At 39.4% G+C, this 14,147-nt stretch overlaps 1 protein-coding gene across 1 annotated transcript; it reads right to left on the bottom strand.

Annotated features, from left to right (window-relative positions):
* Nucleotides 1-1,268: 1,268 nt before the first annotated feature.
* Nucleotides 1,269-5,539, bottom strand: rhcga (Rh family, C glycoprotein a). Its single transcript, XM_069657889.1, has 11 exons — nucleotides 5,257-5,539; nucleotides 4,381-4,573; nucleotides 3,923-4,073; nucleotides 3,685-3,832; nucleotides 3,387-3,553; nucleotides 3,161-3,298; nucleotides 2,909-3,045; nucleotides 2,658-2,782; nucleotides 2,402-2,475; nucleotides 2,239-2,312; nucleotides 1,269-2,126 (listed from the first exon to the last, which is right to left on the bottom strand). The coding sequence occupies exons 1-11, from the start codon at nucleotides 5,483-5,485 to the stop codon at nucleotides 2,093-2,095; spliced, it is 1,470 nt and encodes a 489-aa protein (XP_069513990.1). The 5' UTR covers nucleotides 5,486-5,539; the 3' UTR covers nucleotides 1,269-2,092.
* Between the last annotated feature and the right edge of the window lie 8,608 nt (nucleotides 5,540-14,147).

Genomic DNA, 14,147 nt, shown 5'->3' with positions numbered 1-14,147 from the left:
TGATGCTGCCCCTTGAGTTATCAAAGTCACATGACTTACAAACAATTATGGCATTATTTTCAGGAAAAGAGGGCAAAATATCTGTGATTGTGAAATCTAAAAATACAAAATGTAGATTGCTCTCCTTTAAAGATGTCAGCGTTTTTATAAAAGCTCACTTGAGGTTTGTCTTTAATGTTGAGACAGCATCCCCAACATGTTTAACCTCTTACTGCCACCTTGTGGAGTGATAGCAGTATTGCAGTAAAGCCGGAAATATTTCAAACAGCGTTAGGTGGCATTCTGTTCTGTTTCGTGTGCTTAAATAGAGATCATTATAGTTGATTATGTTGTGACTGATTTGTTATTAATTTGTCAAGTGTAAGACGGTTGCTGTCGTGTCACTATCAGCACTATGGACCTGTGTGCAAAGTCTTGTTTATTCTCCCGCAAAAGAGGGCACAGTCCCTGTAGGAATCCTAATAATGTAAGTTACTATAGCCCTAACAGGGATGAGCATTTAGCTGGTTGTGTCTTCTTTAATTGAGAAGAAGCCTCAACAAGCTCTTGAAAATAGGCCACATGCTGGAATTGCTACATCATCAGCAACTAGGACTGGGCTCACGGTGGACTCGAAACCAGATCAACCCACCTGCCAATTATTTAATGTCAATGCAGTGTCTGCTGAACAAACACTTTAAGTGGAGATGAATAATATTAAAGGGAAGAAGAAAGAAAATAATAGGGCTCCAGCAACTTCTAAAGTAATGCCAGAGTGAGGCATAATAAATGATGCATTGTATGACAGTCCTGAATCAGGGCTAAGTCTAACCCGGTGGCACTGTGGTTAGCACCAGTGAAAAACGTATTTTCACAATGCATGAGTGCAATCAAGTATACATGGGTGAATCTTCATCCTTCTCTGCTGTACCCGTCATTACCACCACTAGCCTGATCTGAGCTACGTTCAACCATGGAGACATGAGGGAGTAGGCTGGGGGGCATCATGTGACGATAAGTTTATGCTGCTGAACATACTGAGAATTTTGATGGTACTTTTATTTTCTGTTTGTATTTTGTTTTGTCTGAAAATTGATGGTTTTATTATTTAATTGTTATATTAACTTGCAATTTATTCCTTTATTTAACATGAATATCACTACTTTTATTGGACATACTCACAATACCACACACAAAGACCAACACACTTACAGTGTAATTATTAAGCTGATATTAATATAGTCTTTCATGGTGCCTAACTTGTAAAAATGAGAGCAATCGAATGTAAATACAATACAATGACTTTATTTTTCAATTCCAGTTACATGTGAATTATTAATGTCTACATATTAAACTACAAATTAATTAATCTATCACAAATAGTAACTAAATCACTGGAAATTTGTGTCATAGTTACTGTAGTCACTCAAAACTTCCACCTGAAGCACAAGTCATTTCTGCTACAAACAAACATAATAAATCATAATATGTACATTCAGCTTATAAAGACCTATACATCATTTCAAAGAAATTACTAAATAAGATATACAATTTAAAACAGACTAAATTGGCTGCACACATTCCTTCAATTATTCACTTTTAATTGCATAACACTAAATAAAGTCTTCATTTATGTGAAACAAATGGTGAACATCATCAATAACAATATTTAACAATTAAGAGACTTTTTTTTAATTTATTTTTTTTACAGTCATTAAAGATAAAGATGTGCAACCAACGATGACAAACATATTAACATACACAAAGTGTCTCTGACTTCTCACGCCAGCATTCAGTGCCTGATATTTTCTGGTCTGCAAATGAGTTTTGATTCAGAAGCATTTTTCTGTCAATTAAAATTAAAATGATTATCTAACTGTTTGTGCACCGTCGACATAACTTTGAGTTTTCAATCATTACCAAAGATGCCAGACAAATGTATCATGTGTTAATGGTGCGAGACAGGAGCGACAGAGAACTCGTGTTGTTCGTTTCTTGTAAAATTGCCCATTTTTGAGGCTTGCTCCTTCATAAATTAGTGTTGTTTCACTGCAGTTCACAGCGACATCAAGTTCAGGGGGATACGAGGGGGTCCGTCTTTCACTGTGCGGCTCTAACTCTGGTCCACAGAGAAGTTTGACTCAGAGCTGTCGAAAACAGTAAGATAAATTCAATTAAAAATATAGAGTTAAATCAGAAAATGAATGAGTGAATGACGTGTGTCTTAACGACCTGTGTCTAAAGAGTGAGTGAGCTTACATGTCTTGCTGCTTGTGGATCATGTGGTTGTTGTACTCCAGGACAGGTGGGATGGTCTCTTCATCCTCAGGAACCTGAAACAGACACAGACAGGATCAGAAAATCATCCAGTGACTCATTAATAATTTCACAATGTTTCCACTCAGAGGGCAGGCAGTCTTACCTCCCAGTAAACTTCATCCTCATAGCAGTTGTCATCAGCGGGGTCGCCCCAGATGGGCAACCTCAGAATTAAACCTTTGAAGAGAGAGAAAAAGAAAGTAATTAAGCAAAAATAATGTTTTAAAGATATGGGGTCAGATTTATTTAGCCCCATCAGCCCAGTGAATACCTATTTGTTTCCTAACCTTAACAATCCTCTGCCATATTGCCTCAACACAATGAAACGAGTCCTTTGCTAACACATTTTTCAAACTCACCAACAAGTGCTCCTCCAACAAGTCCAAAGGCAATCGCCACACATGTCCCAGCGGCCTGGAAGCCTCCCTGAGTTCCTACAGATCTGTTTGCAAAATCTCCTTCAAAGTCGAAGACGAGATTTAACCTACAGGCAGAAAACACAAACTTTTAATCTAGAGTTTCATGTAAAGATCTGAGATAACTTCACTGTGTCGGAGTTTCTAAACTTCTCATGCTCATATGTGTCCGTCTATGTGCGTCGGTCACTCACCCCTCCCTGCTGTAGACGGATTCAGTGGCGGCTGCAGCAACAATGGCGCCTACAAAGCCGCCGAGCATCCCTGGCACAGCGTGAAGGTTGTGGATGCCGCATGTATCCTGGAGCTTGAGATATTTCTCTAAGAAGGGCTGATAATGTGGGAAAAAAATTTGCATTTATTATTGATCTGTAACCACGGCGATAGCCATGATTTTAATAATACTTTTCTCATGAGTCCAAAAGTTAGACGGACTGCAGACTCACCGTAACAAACAGGTAACCAAAGGTGGAGATGATGCCACAGCAGAAACCAACAATCAATGAACCGTAAGGAGTGATCATGAACTCTGCTGCTGTTCCCATAGCAACACCTCCTGCCAGAGTGGCGTTCTGGATGTGCACCTGTCAGGTAAAAAACAACATGTCTGTCATGAGAAACACACATATGTAACCTGACATGGAGTGTTGTTTTTCAGTGATGGATCCTCACCATGTCCAGTTTCCCTCTCTTCTGAGACATGCTGGAGATGGCGACGGTGGTGAGGACGGAGGACGCGAGGGCCAGGTACGTGTTGATGGCTGCTCTGTGCTGTCCGTCACCGTGATCTGTGATGGCAGAGTTGAAACTGGGCCAGAACATCCACAGGAACAGTGTACCTGTGAGATGAGAGTTAGATTAAGTTTGACAGTGATGAATTTAAAAATATTAGATGAAATGCCAAATGAATGTGTCTTAAAGAAAAGTTAAAAAGTGCTAAGGTGTAATATAGGAATCACCGGTCACTCACCAATCATGGCGAACACATCAGAATGGTACACAGACCCGTTGAGTCGTTTGCTTTGGTGCAGGTTCGGTCGATAGAGGACCCAGGAGATGGCCAGACCATAGTACCCTCCGAAGGCGTGAATGACCATGGAGCCTCCAGCATCTCTGCACTGTGGGGAAGAAAAGGAATTACAGTATTTGAAGGAAAACTGGACAATCACTAAGTTCTGTGTGGAGTGATTGTGTTTGGTGAGACTCACATGAAGGAGAGTGAGGATGATGAATTCCTCCACAGCAAAGAGCGTGACGCCGAATAAGGTGACGACCAACAGCTGGACAGGGCTCACTTTTCCCAGGAGGGCGCCGTACGCAATCAGAGAGCCGGCACAGCAGAAGTCTGCGTTGATCAGACTGTGGGGGGACGAAGAAAAGGACGGAGTCTGAATTAGGGGAAACTTTAAAGCAGTAATATCCTTGAACAGTGCCTGGTGGACGCCCTGAGGCAAGACCAGACAAAGAGAAAATATTTTTGTGTGCTGAGAGCTGTGACAAATGACGCTCCTCAAGGTAGATTTCCAGGTACCTGATTAAGACAATGAACTGACAATGAGTGACAGGTTGAAGAATGTGGTTTCATCTTTGAGTTATGTAACGCTCTTCTGAACCCCCCTGGCATTATTCCGGTTCACCAAGTTATGATTGCAATGATGAGTCTCACCTCTCTACACCGATGGAGATTTTTCCTGTGGATTGGTCGAGGGAGTGGAACCAGCCCTGCATGAGAAGAGCCCACTGCAGCCCGAAGGAGGCGATCAGGAAGTTGAAGCCCACACCCCCGAAGCTGTAGCGTTTGAGAAAGGTCATGAGGAAACCGAATCCAACAAAGATCATGACATGGACGTCCTGGAAGCCTGGGGGGAAGGAAGGAAACAAATTTGCGTAATGGAAATGAGTTAGTATTTAGTAATAAAAACACATACTTTAAACTTTAATTTAAAATCTTTGCCAAAAGTTTCTGCTTAACCGTAATTCAAGTAGGGACAGTTATATACTAAATAAAGTTTCTTATTAATCATAGATTTGTAATTTATAATCTTGTTTATTCTTGCATGTTGAGATTTTATACATTTAATTTGCTTACATGATAACAGGCTTTCAGATATTATTGCAGATGGAAAACTTCATGATGAGATTACAAAATACGAGGTGTACAATTGTCCCAAGCCTTCCCAGAAAACTGACTGATGCTGAATTGTGCAGTGCTATTATTCTAAAGTTATATTCGAGAGAGCACTTCCCAAAAATGTTCAGCAATTTTCTGAAATTGGCCTTTCCACATTCACATGTATGTTCTTTCAATGACCTCTGACATTTCAATGCAGTACCTATTGTGAGGTGGCAAAGCCATGAATAAAAGAGTCACAATGGCTTCAATTTGGTTCTGAAACTTTGCAGCTTTGAGAAACATGTTTACATTTTCAGATGAATATTTAAAAAAATGCCACAGAATCAATTAAAAGTAAAAACTTTTTTTTGTGGCACCTCACTGACACAGCACCGTCTTTAATGCAGTGCTGTCTGTAGCTGTACTTACTGGGATATCTGAAGTAGAAGTCATTTTCGATGTCGCTGGTGATGTTTTCACTCTTTTTGTGCTCCAACCATTTACGTACATCAGACTCATCATCATACCGGATGAAAACTCCAAAAAGAATGATCATAGCAATCTGCCAGACAAAGCAGACGGCCGGCAGACTAACACGAACATTGGTGTTCTTTTGTCGGCCGAAAATGCTGCTCATGCTCTCTCCACAGTTCCCCATGGTGTCGACTCTCTGCAGATGATGCTCTGTTCTCTCTTTAGCCTGGTCCTCGCTCTGCTGTGACTTCCAGCAGCATCTCAGCACTTATTTATATATATATGGACCTTAGGGAGGGGGGTGCTTAAACTCTCCACTCACACAAAGGGGGTGGACACACCTAACCTGTTAACAGGTTAGCCACTCCTTATGTGCTCCTACTGCTACAGGCTGTGCAGCTGGCAACACCCCCATAGAACAAGTACAACAGCAGGAAGTAATGTAATCAGAACTTTAAATGTTAGATAGAAAAAGATAACCAGTACAGCGATTTGATACAGCATGGACTAGCTTGATATGAAAGTTATTTAATTATTATTTTTGCAAAATATTCAAATTTACCAAGTGATCAAAAAAATCAGAAAACATTTTAGATACGAGGTCTCAGTAAAGACATTCAGCTGCAGAATCAAACAGCAGTAACTGTAGCTGACATAACCATTTACTTGGTCTTGTATTGAAAATGATTATTTAGTGTCAGTTATTTGATCAAAAGAGCAATAAGCTGCTTATGGGTGAGACACCTGCCAGTAAGGCTTAAAGTGTAAGTCATCACCAGAGCTGCATACTGAATTAGGGCGTGTGCAACTCTAGATATATGGCAGTGTTGTTGCAGGCATCAGACAACTGGTATTAACTGGTAAAAAGAATTTAAAAAAAAACAGAAACATAAAACCACAATGTCCCAGGTCCAATCTGTAAAATCAGACTGAGATAGAAGACAAATTACAGTATGACCCCACAATAACAGTATGACCCCACCAGAATGACTCTATAATAACAGTATGACCCCAACAGTATGTCTCTATAGTAACAGTATGACTCCATAATAACAGTATGACCCTAACAGTATGACTACATAATAACAGTATGACCCCAACAGTATATCTCTATAATAACAGTATGACTCCATAATAACAGTATGACTCTATAATAACAGTATGACCCCAACAGTATGACTCCATAATAACAGTATGACTCTATAATAACAGTAAGACCCCAACAGTAGGACTCCATAATAACAGTATGACCCCAACAGTATGACTCCATAATAACAGTATGACCCCATAATAACAGTATGACTCCATAATAACAGTATGACCCCATAATAACAGTATGACTCCATAATAACAGTATGACCCCAACAGTATGACTCCATAATAACAGTATGACCCCATAATAACAGTGTGACTCCGTAATAACAGTATGACCCCAACAGTGTGACTCCATAATAACAGTATGACCCCAACAGTATGACTCCATAATAACAGTATGACCCCATAATAACAGTATGACCCCAACAGTATGACTCCATAATAACAGTATTACTCCATAATAACAGTATGACCCCATAATAACAGTATGACCCCAACAGTATGACTCCATAATAACAGTATGACCCCAACAGTATGACTCCATAATAACAGTATGACTCTATAATAACAGTATGACCCCAACAGTATGACTCCATAATAACAGTATGACTCCATAATAACAGTATGACCCCAACAGTATGACTCCATAATAACAGTATGACCCCAACAGTATGACTCCATAATAACAGTATGACTCCATAGTATCAGTATGACCCCAACAGTATGACTCCATAATAACAGTATGACTCTATAATAACAGTATGACTCATAAATACAGAATGATTCCAACAGCATGACCCTATAATAACAGTATGACCCTATATTAACAGAATGACCCCAACAGTATGACCCTATTATAACAGAATAATACCAACAGTATGACCCTATAAGAACAGTATGACCCTATAAGAACAGTATGACCCTATAATAACAGAATAATACCAACAATATGACACTATAATAACAGTATGACCCAAAATAACAATATGACCCTATAAAAACAGTGTGACCACAAAACAACAGTATGATCCCATTATAATAGTCTGTCCCCAACATCATGACCCCATAATGACGGTATGACCCAAAAGTACAACGCTATAAGGACAGTATGACCCAACAGTACAACGCCATAATGACGGTATGACCCAAAATTACAACGCTATAAGGACAGTATGACCCCTTAACAACAGTATGAAACAAACAGTATGATTCCATAATAACAGTATGACCCCATAATATCTCTTTGAGCCCAACAATATCGCCTCAGATAAGCAATGGCTCAATAGGAATACATTTGTATTAAGGCGGCTCTAAAGCACTCTTGAATATATTGTCATATTTATAATAAATAAAAGCATGCGGCACGTTTTGGTCCACACGCTGCATAACACGCTTGCTGTCTGTTTGAGTGCTCTTCCTTCTTCGAATCACATGTGCTTGTTCTGTTTGTGGTGTCCAATCTCAGCAATGATCTCACAGAACAGATTCCAGTTTAAGGATTCATCAAATGTCGGAGCTCGGCTGTATCTCTGTGACACAAAGTACATTCCAGATGATATCTGATTCCCTTCTTCAACTCACTCAATTTAAACACTCATTTGGTAACGCAATCATTATTAATCACTGACAAGATTTTCCTGTCTGATCAGGGCGTGCTCAAGAATCACAGTATGATTTACAGTGCACACTGTGATTCAACTTTAATAGTTTCATTGTAGTATTGATTGTAGTTTCCAGTAACGCAGCCAGTGTGAGACATGTGCTGTGCAGGTTTAGCAACCGCACGAGACAAAGACATTTGACATGTGCAGTTTTAGGATTCTTTTATAACGAACAGGCTGCATGATTTTTACAGACTATTTTCTTTAGTTAGGTTATGTTGTTGTTTATTATGTGTGTTTTGTTTTTTTAACAAAGTAAGTCATTTGAAATCTTAACTTTTACGACAGACAGAATTCACTTCCCAGTCATATATTTCACTGCATTTTCTTGTCATGTTTTTTATTTTAAAACCCGGGATATTTGAAGACAATTGCACCAGTTTTAAATTTAACTGGTAAGAGTCCAGTACACCACTGTTGGATAAATGGTTTTTAAATACTCCCATGCTGAAAAAACGTTATGCCACAAGTGCCAACTGTGACAGGTTTAAATCTAGCATAATCTCTATTTACAGATTCTACATAGTAGAATAGTCTACATAGTAGAATCTGTATTTCTGGGAGGGCAAGTGTTCTGGTTTCCGTTTGAACTACTCTTGTAGTCCAAGTAATATTGACCAATCACATATCAGCAGGCTGTGGCGTATGCAAGAAAAACAGTCTGTGTGGAGACCAAAACAGGCGGAACGTAATGTGCTATAATGACATCTCCCATCAGCGAGATCTGACGACGATTTAGCTTCTTATTAATCTCTATAAACAGACATCTGCATGTAACTTCAGCCAACAATTTGTTCTAGATCTAAAATTCAACTTGAGACGAATTCCCTTGAAGCTGTATCGATGTATGAAACCCGTTCAGCGTTCAGATTTCCCGAGTTCCACGAATGAATCAGATCGATCCGATCTCCGTTCAACAAACAGGCATTTTAAAAGTTTTCTTCTCCTCTTGAGGACAGACATGACAAAGCTTGAATTTTTACTTCTTACAAATCTGCATCATGATGTTTCAGCAAAGGTAAGACCTGTTAATAACAAGTAAATCACAAGAAAGTTTTCAATTTCTGTACCAAGGCAGCACGCGGAAAAGGAAGTCTTGACTGGAAGTCAATTATCGTTTACTGCCCGGCACGTTCACCGGTGTCCCCAGAGGCTGTATCGTCTCAGACTACAGCCGATGGGATCTGATATTGAATCTAGCATAAAAGACATAAAATCTGTTAAAAAATACCAAGTGAAATTGAACACCAGCTTGGCCAATGTTAAAGATTGAACCTCGAAGATTTCAGTTTCGTTCTCTTTGGCGGCACCTTTGGCGACAATTGGTAATTATAGGATCACACTTCCCAATTTAACCAGACGTCCGCGGTTGGCTCCCGTTGCGGTTTTAACTCTTGATTTTCCTCGCTGACGGTCGCTTTCTTTTTTAGACTGTTGGCCTTCATCTGAGCGTCGAATTTGTTTCTTTTTATTTAGATTTTCACTTATTTTTGAAGTTGTATCTGTAGTCATCGATCTTTTCTTTGTTTGTTCAGCCATAGTAGATTACTGTTTACTCGCAACACTTGCAGAGACCGGAAAAGCATCTGCTTAGCTCCGCCTACCCTCTCTGGCAGACCAACCACTGCTGGCTGATGGAAAACGCGTCACTAACTGGGCGCCGCCAAGCGGCAACCTCCAGTGTTGAAAAAAGAAACCAATGCGGAAGTGCAAAAAACTGCAGTTCCTCGAGTGGCCACTTGAGGCTGGCTCCAGAAAACAAGAAATAACATTACAGCAGGTGGGAAAATGCAATTTTTTACAGCTGAAATAAACATGTTTACAGTCTGGTACAAAAAACGGTTTTGTTATAAATAGCTTATTTTATTGTTCAAGATAACTGTACGGGGGGTGAATTTTTTTATCACACACCCGTTCTAATTATATTAAGCCTTAAATCATAGGGGCCGGATCACTTGATTGACAGGTGGATCCTGCTGGCTGTTTGCTAGACGTCAAAACAGACACAGACACTGAGCTTAACTTCACCTGTTTGTGTTGTTGGAGACTTTTGGGGATTTTTTCATTGAAAGTTTGGACAAATAATCTCTCTGTGGGATTTATGGAACTTTATGGCCGTGCAAGAAGTCTGAGCTCCAGCTTTTCGGTGAGTTAAGTGTTACTGTATTGAAATATTTTTAGCACTAAGTAGCAGGCATACTGTGCTCGCTTTAGCTGCTTGTTAGCCTGTACAGTGTTTGTCAAACATTTATTTGATCGTCGGCCAGTAAATAGGATTCAGGAGTTAAAGAGATTACAGCGGACTGCACTGATGAGAAGATCGGTTATTTTAAGTTTCCCGTTACATGTCGGCTCGCCGCTCGCTCACCGGGTGAGTGAGCAGCGAGTCCGCTACTTCTTTCGTCTGATAACTAAACACCTGCAGTCAGTCACGGACAGAATCTCCTCCTGGCAAACTAGTTCATACATTATTTACACAGTCTATGACTAATAACCGCTAGGTACGCTGAGGAGCATATAGTCTAGCTTCATAGCTGTAGCTGGCTGATTCATGTGGCCCGCCCATTGTCCTCAGCCATAGGCTGTAGCTCGGTCGCGCTCCGCCTCTTTGCCTGCCTCTGGATTAGCCGGCACTGGCATTTCCAATATGGCGACCCCCAGCGGCGGCGCAATTCTGGCTTCAAGACGCTGCTTCAGAAACCAATGGGTGACGTCACTGAGACTACGTCCATTATTTATACAGTCTATGGGCACCGCTTGTGATTTTTTTCGCGAATGTCGCCACACCCAGTCCATAATAATACTATATATTGCAAGTGCAAAGGCTTTCATCAGTGGGCCATAGGCTCAATCACCATTGTGTTACCTCATTCATTGATAGATAGTGACTTAACTGACATTTATTTACATGAAAATCTTCAAGATTATTACTTTAACCTCAGCGAACAACATATGCTGCTTGTCTCACCTCACTGAGGAGGCCTCTCACTGCAATGACAGTAAAATATGCAAGAGTCATTTTGAATCTAATGAATTCAAGTTTTTATTTGAAAGATTATTTTTTTATTTTCTACCAAATGATCACAAATCAAATCAACAGTACAATCCAAGTTTTTTGCAGAGTACTTTTAATCAGTTCTGTTGATGTGTACTGAGGTTAAACACCAAACTGTCAAATGATCACGGTGATCCAGCTGAGGATTAGTTTATCCTATTTCTGGCAGCTAATGATGGTTTAAGCATTTTTAACAGTCGTTTTTGTACCTAGTCAGTGTGACTATTGAAAAGAAAGTCTCTGAGTTTATTATTAAACATCTTTCTTAGCTTCAGAACCGAGTTGAGTGTTTAACAGTTGAAACATAATATTAGGAATCAGGTTTGACCTTCTCAAATAAGAAACTTTAACTCCAAGGTGCTTAAAGCAGGAAACATCTGCCCTGCTGAAATATCCACGAGAGAAAATGTTTTTGCTTCTAAGGAATATTTGAAAGAAGAGACGTCATACAATAATTCTGCAGAAAGGAGGAGTGAGTGTGTCGTTAAGAGATAAATGAAACAATGAATAAAAGAAACATTGTTCATTGAACAGGGCTGTCGGAGTGTGTGTGAACATGTGACTGAGGGACTGTACGGACGCCTCAGATCTTATCTTTTCAGAGACATGCCAGCTATGTTCTCAGTCACATGGTGTGAGGTATGCTCCGTCATAGCTGCACACAGCCCAGGAATGATGCTGCTGGAGATATTATGAGGTCCTGTCAATCTTAAGGTAAGAGAGACACAGATCAGTGCATGGTAGCTATTCAAACAACAAAGCTTTTCAATTTCCTTTCCTTTCTTTTCTTCTTTCTTTCCAGTTTTGTCTGTAGAAATACTGTAACTGCGGCGTCTGGCCAGGCCTGTCGAATGGCGGCTATCACTTAGACCCTTTTGAATCACAGCACTTATAAAAACAATTGATGACAGCAAAAGACGCATGAACTATAGTTTTTTTTAGTTTAACACTGATTTAATATGAACTGTAAATATTGCTTGTGCATATTTCTCTTGAATTGTCTGCACAATTTAAGTCACGTTTTACAAGCCTACACCCACACACACACACACACACACACACAAACATTAGAGTCTGTTTCGGAAATCGTGTGAAAATCATTATGCTAAATACTAAAAAGGTATCAAATGATTTCCTTTCTCACGTTACTGAAAGTCTGCTTTTGTTGGGGCCACTCCAAATCACACTAATCAGCTCAATTACAACATTATGTATAATGGTATTGTCTGTTACAGCTATGTGGCAGGCGAGCCCATTAAGTGAAATGAATCCCAGCTCATCTTAATGTGCAACTGCTTTGTTTTGATATATCAGCTTGGATCAATAATTAAAACGTCAATCAAGCTTTTTATTTTCTTTATGCAATCCTTCCTGAGCAGCCCGGGGACTGTGACTAACCAGGGAAGAATTTTCTTGAACTCTGCAGGTTCATAACAGCGCGCACAGCCAGATGCCACACAGATACGGGAGCGTCAGGCGGTCGGCTGCTTCTCAGTGACAGAAAACTGCTGCTCACTGTGTAGGATGATGTGAACCACAGATAACCCCTGTCACACTGTTCTGATCTGCAGAGGAGACACAAGTTTTACTTTGTCAAGCAGCATCTTTGTCGCTCACATGGTCCATCGTGTGACTAAAGTTCATACACATGTATAACCGGACCTGAGGTGTCACTCAGCCTCATGTGCCTCAAGTCACACACTGTGTGACGCCAGTACTGGTGTACACGCCAGTGTGTGTTTGTGTGTGTGTTTTTCTCACACAGCCTTCAAACATAATACATATTTTATTCCTAGGAATAGAGTTTTAACCAAATTTGATTCTCCATTCAGTTAAACCAACAAACTACAACAACAAACAATTAATATTTCAAACTTAACTTCAGGAGTTAACACGAGTTCAGACGAACAAAAACCAAAAGGAATGATTTCACTGATGCACAAACAAGAAATACATTTATCTTGTGGCAAATGATATCGCCAATTTTTATTGTCAACTTATACAATATCCAGCAAATTCTTATACACTGTTGAGGTTATGATTTACTGGGTGAAAAAAAGTACTGAAATATTAATGCACAAATTGTTACAAACAACATCACAGATCATCAACATAAGAAAAGAAAGCAGCAGAGTGCAACATATAACAGCGGACCAGGCAGAGCTCCTGTTTCTGTACTTTAGTTGGACCTTGTTTTTTTACACATCTTTAAATGAAAGAAAGTTTTTAAATCAAAGAGATAATGAAGACACCTGTTATTTTAAAAGTAAATGCAAAGTTAAATGAATAATTAAGTAGTTTGCTTTTCAATATATCAACTTTAATAATTTTAAAAATCACGGGACCTGACAGCATGCAAGACCGTAAAACAACTTTGAAAACAATGTTTTAAAACAAACTTTTAACAAAGTTTCTTCTGGTTCTTGTAGTCATTGTAACTTGTGGTTGATTTTTGCTGTGCACATTCAGCATTAGATTTTATTTTAAAACCAATATAACATAATTTTACAGGGATCAATCATTACTGACAATACCTGATAAAAACTACGAAATTTCATTTTTATGGTTTTATGCTAACACCAACCATTCAATTACAGAAATGTGTGTGAAATGTTAAAGTAATTAGCAAATGAATTCTTGAGTGCCAAAAGCGTATTATGCATTGCATATAATGATGTGCATAGCGTCACCCCGTCCACCAACAGGATTGGCTCCTTAGGTTTGTGATATGTCTTGTAGCACATGAACAACACCACATGGAGATGTTTATAAGGTTTTTACTGGAGAGGGTCTTTAAACTAAAGTGTCATCCTCAATTCCAAGTGGACATTTGTTCTAAATTTGAAGACATTGCCTCAGTGTGTAAATGAGAGTTTGTGCTCACATGGAGACTCACTGGTGTGAAGGCCTCACAAAGCAAAGTCAGACTCTTGTTTCTGAAATGCAACACAATGTGAACATTTTCCGGTTATTTCTTATCAAATGTAATTAATTGCATTTGAAAGATTTTCAGCCTGGCACACTATCAGAATAAT

This window comes from Semicossyphus pulcher, unplaced genomic scaffold (genome assembly GCF_022749685.1).
Source record: "Semicossyphus pulcher isolate SPU_LCO1_2020_fin unplaced genomic scaffold, fSemPul1.0.p SCAF_1, whole genome shotgun sequence".
Taxonomy (NCBI): Eukaryota; Metazoa; Chordata; class Actinopteri; order Labriformes; family Labridae; genus Semicossyphus; species Semicossyphus pulcher.
This window is presented reverse-complemented; position numbering and strand designations above follow the sequence as displayed.

Coding starts and splice junctions, on each gene's coding strand:
- rhcga (XM_069657889.1), bottom strand. CDS start 5,485: ATGGGGAACTGTGGAGAGAGCATGAGCAGCATTTTCGGCCGACAAAAG. Junction 3,554..3,684: donor TGATGTGTTCGCCATGATTG/GTGAGTGACCGG, acceptor CTCATCTCACAG/GTACACTGTTCCTGTGGATG. Junction 2,313..2,401: donor AGGATGAAGTTTACTGGGAG/GTAAGACTGCCT, acceptor TGTCTGTTTCAG/GTTCCTGAGGATGAAGAGAC.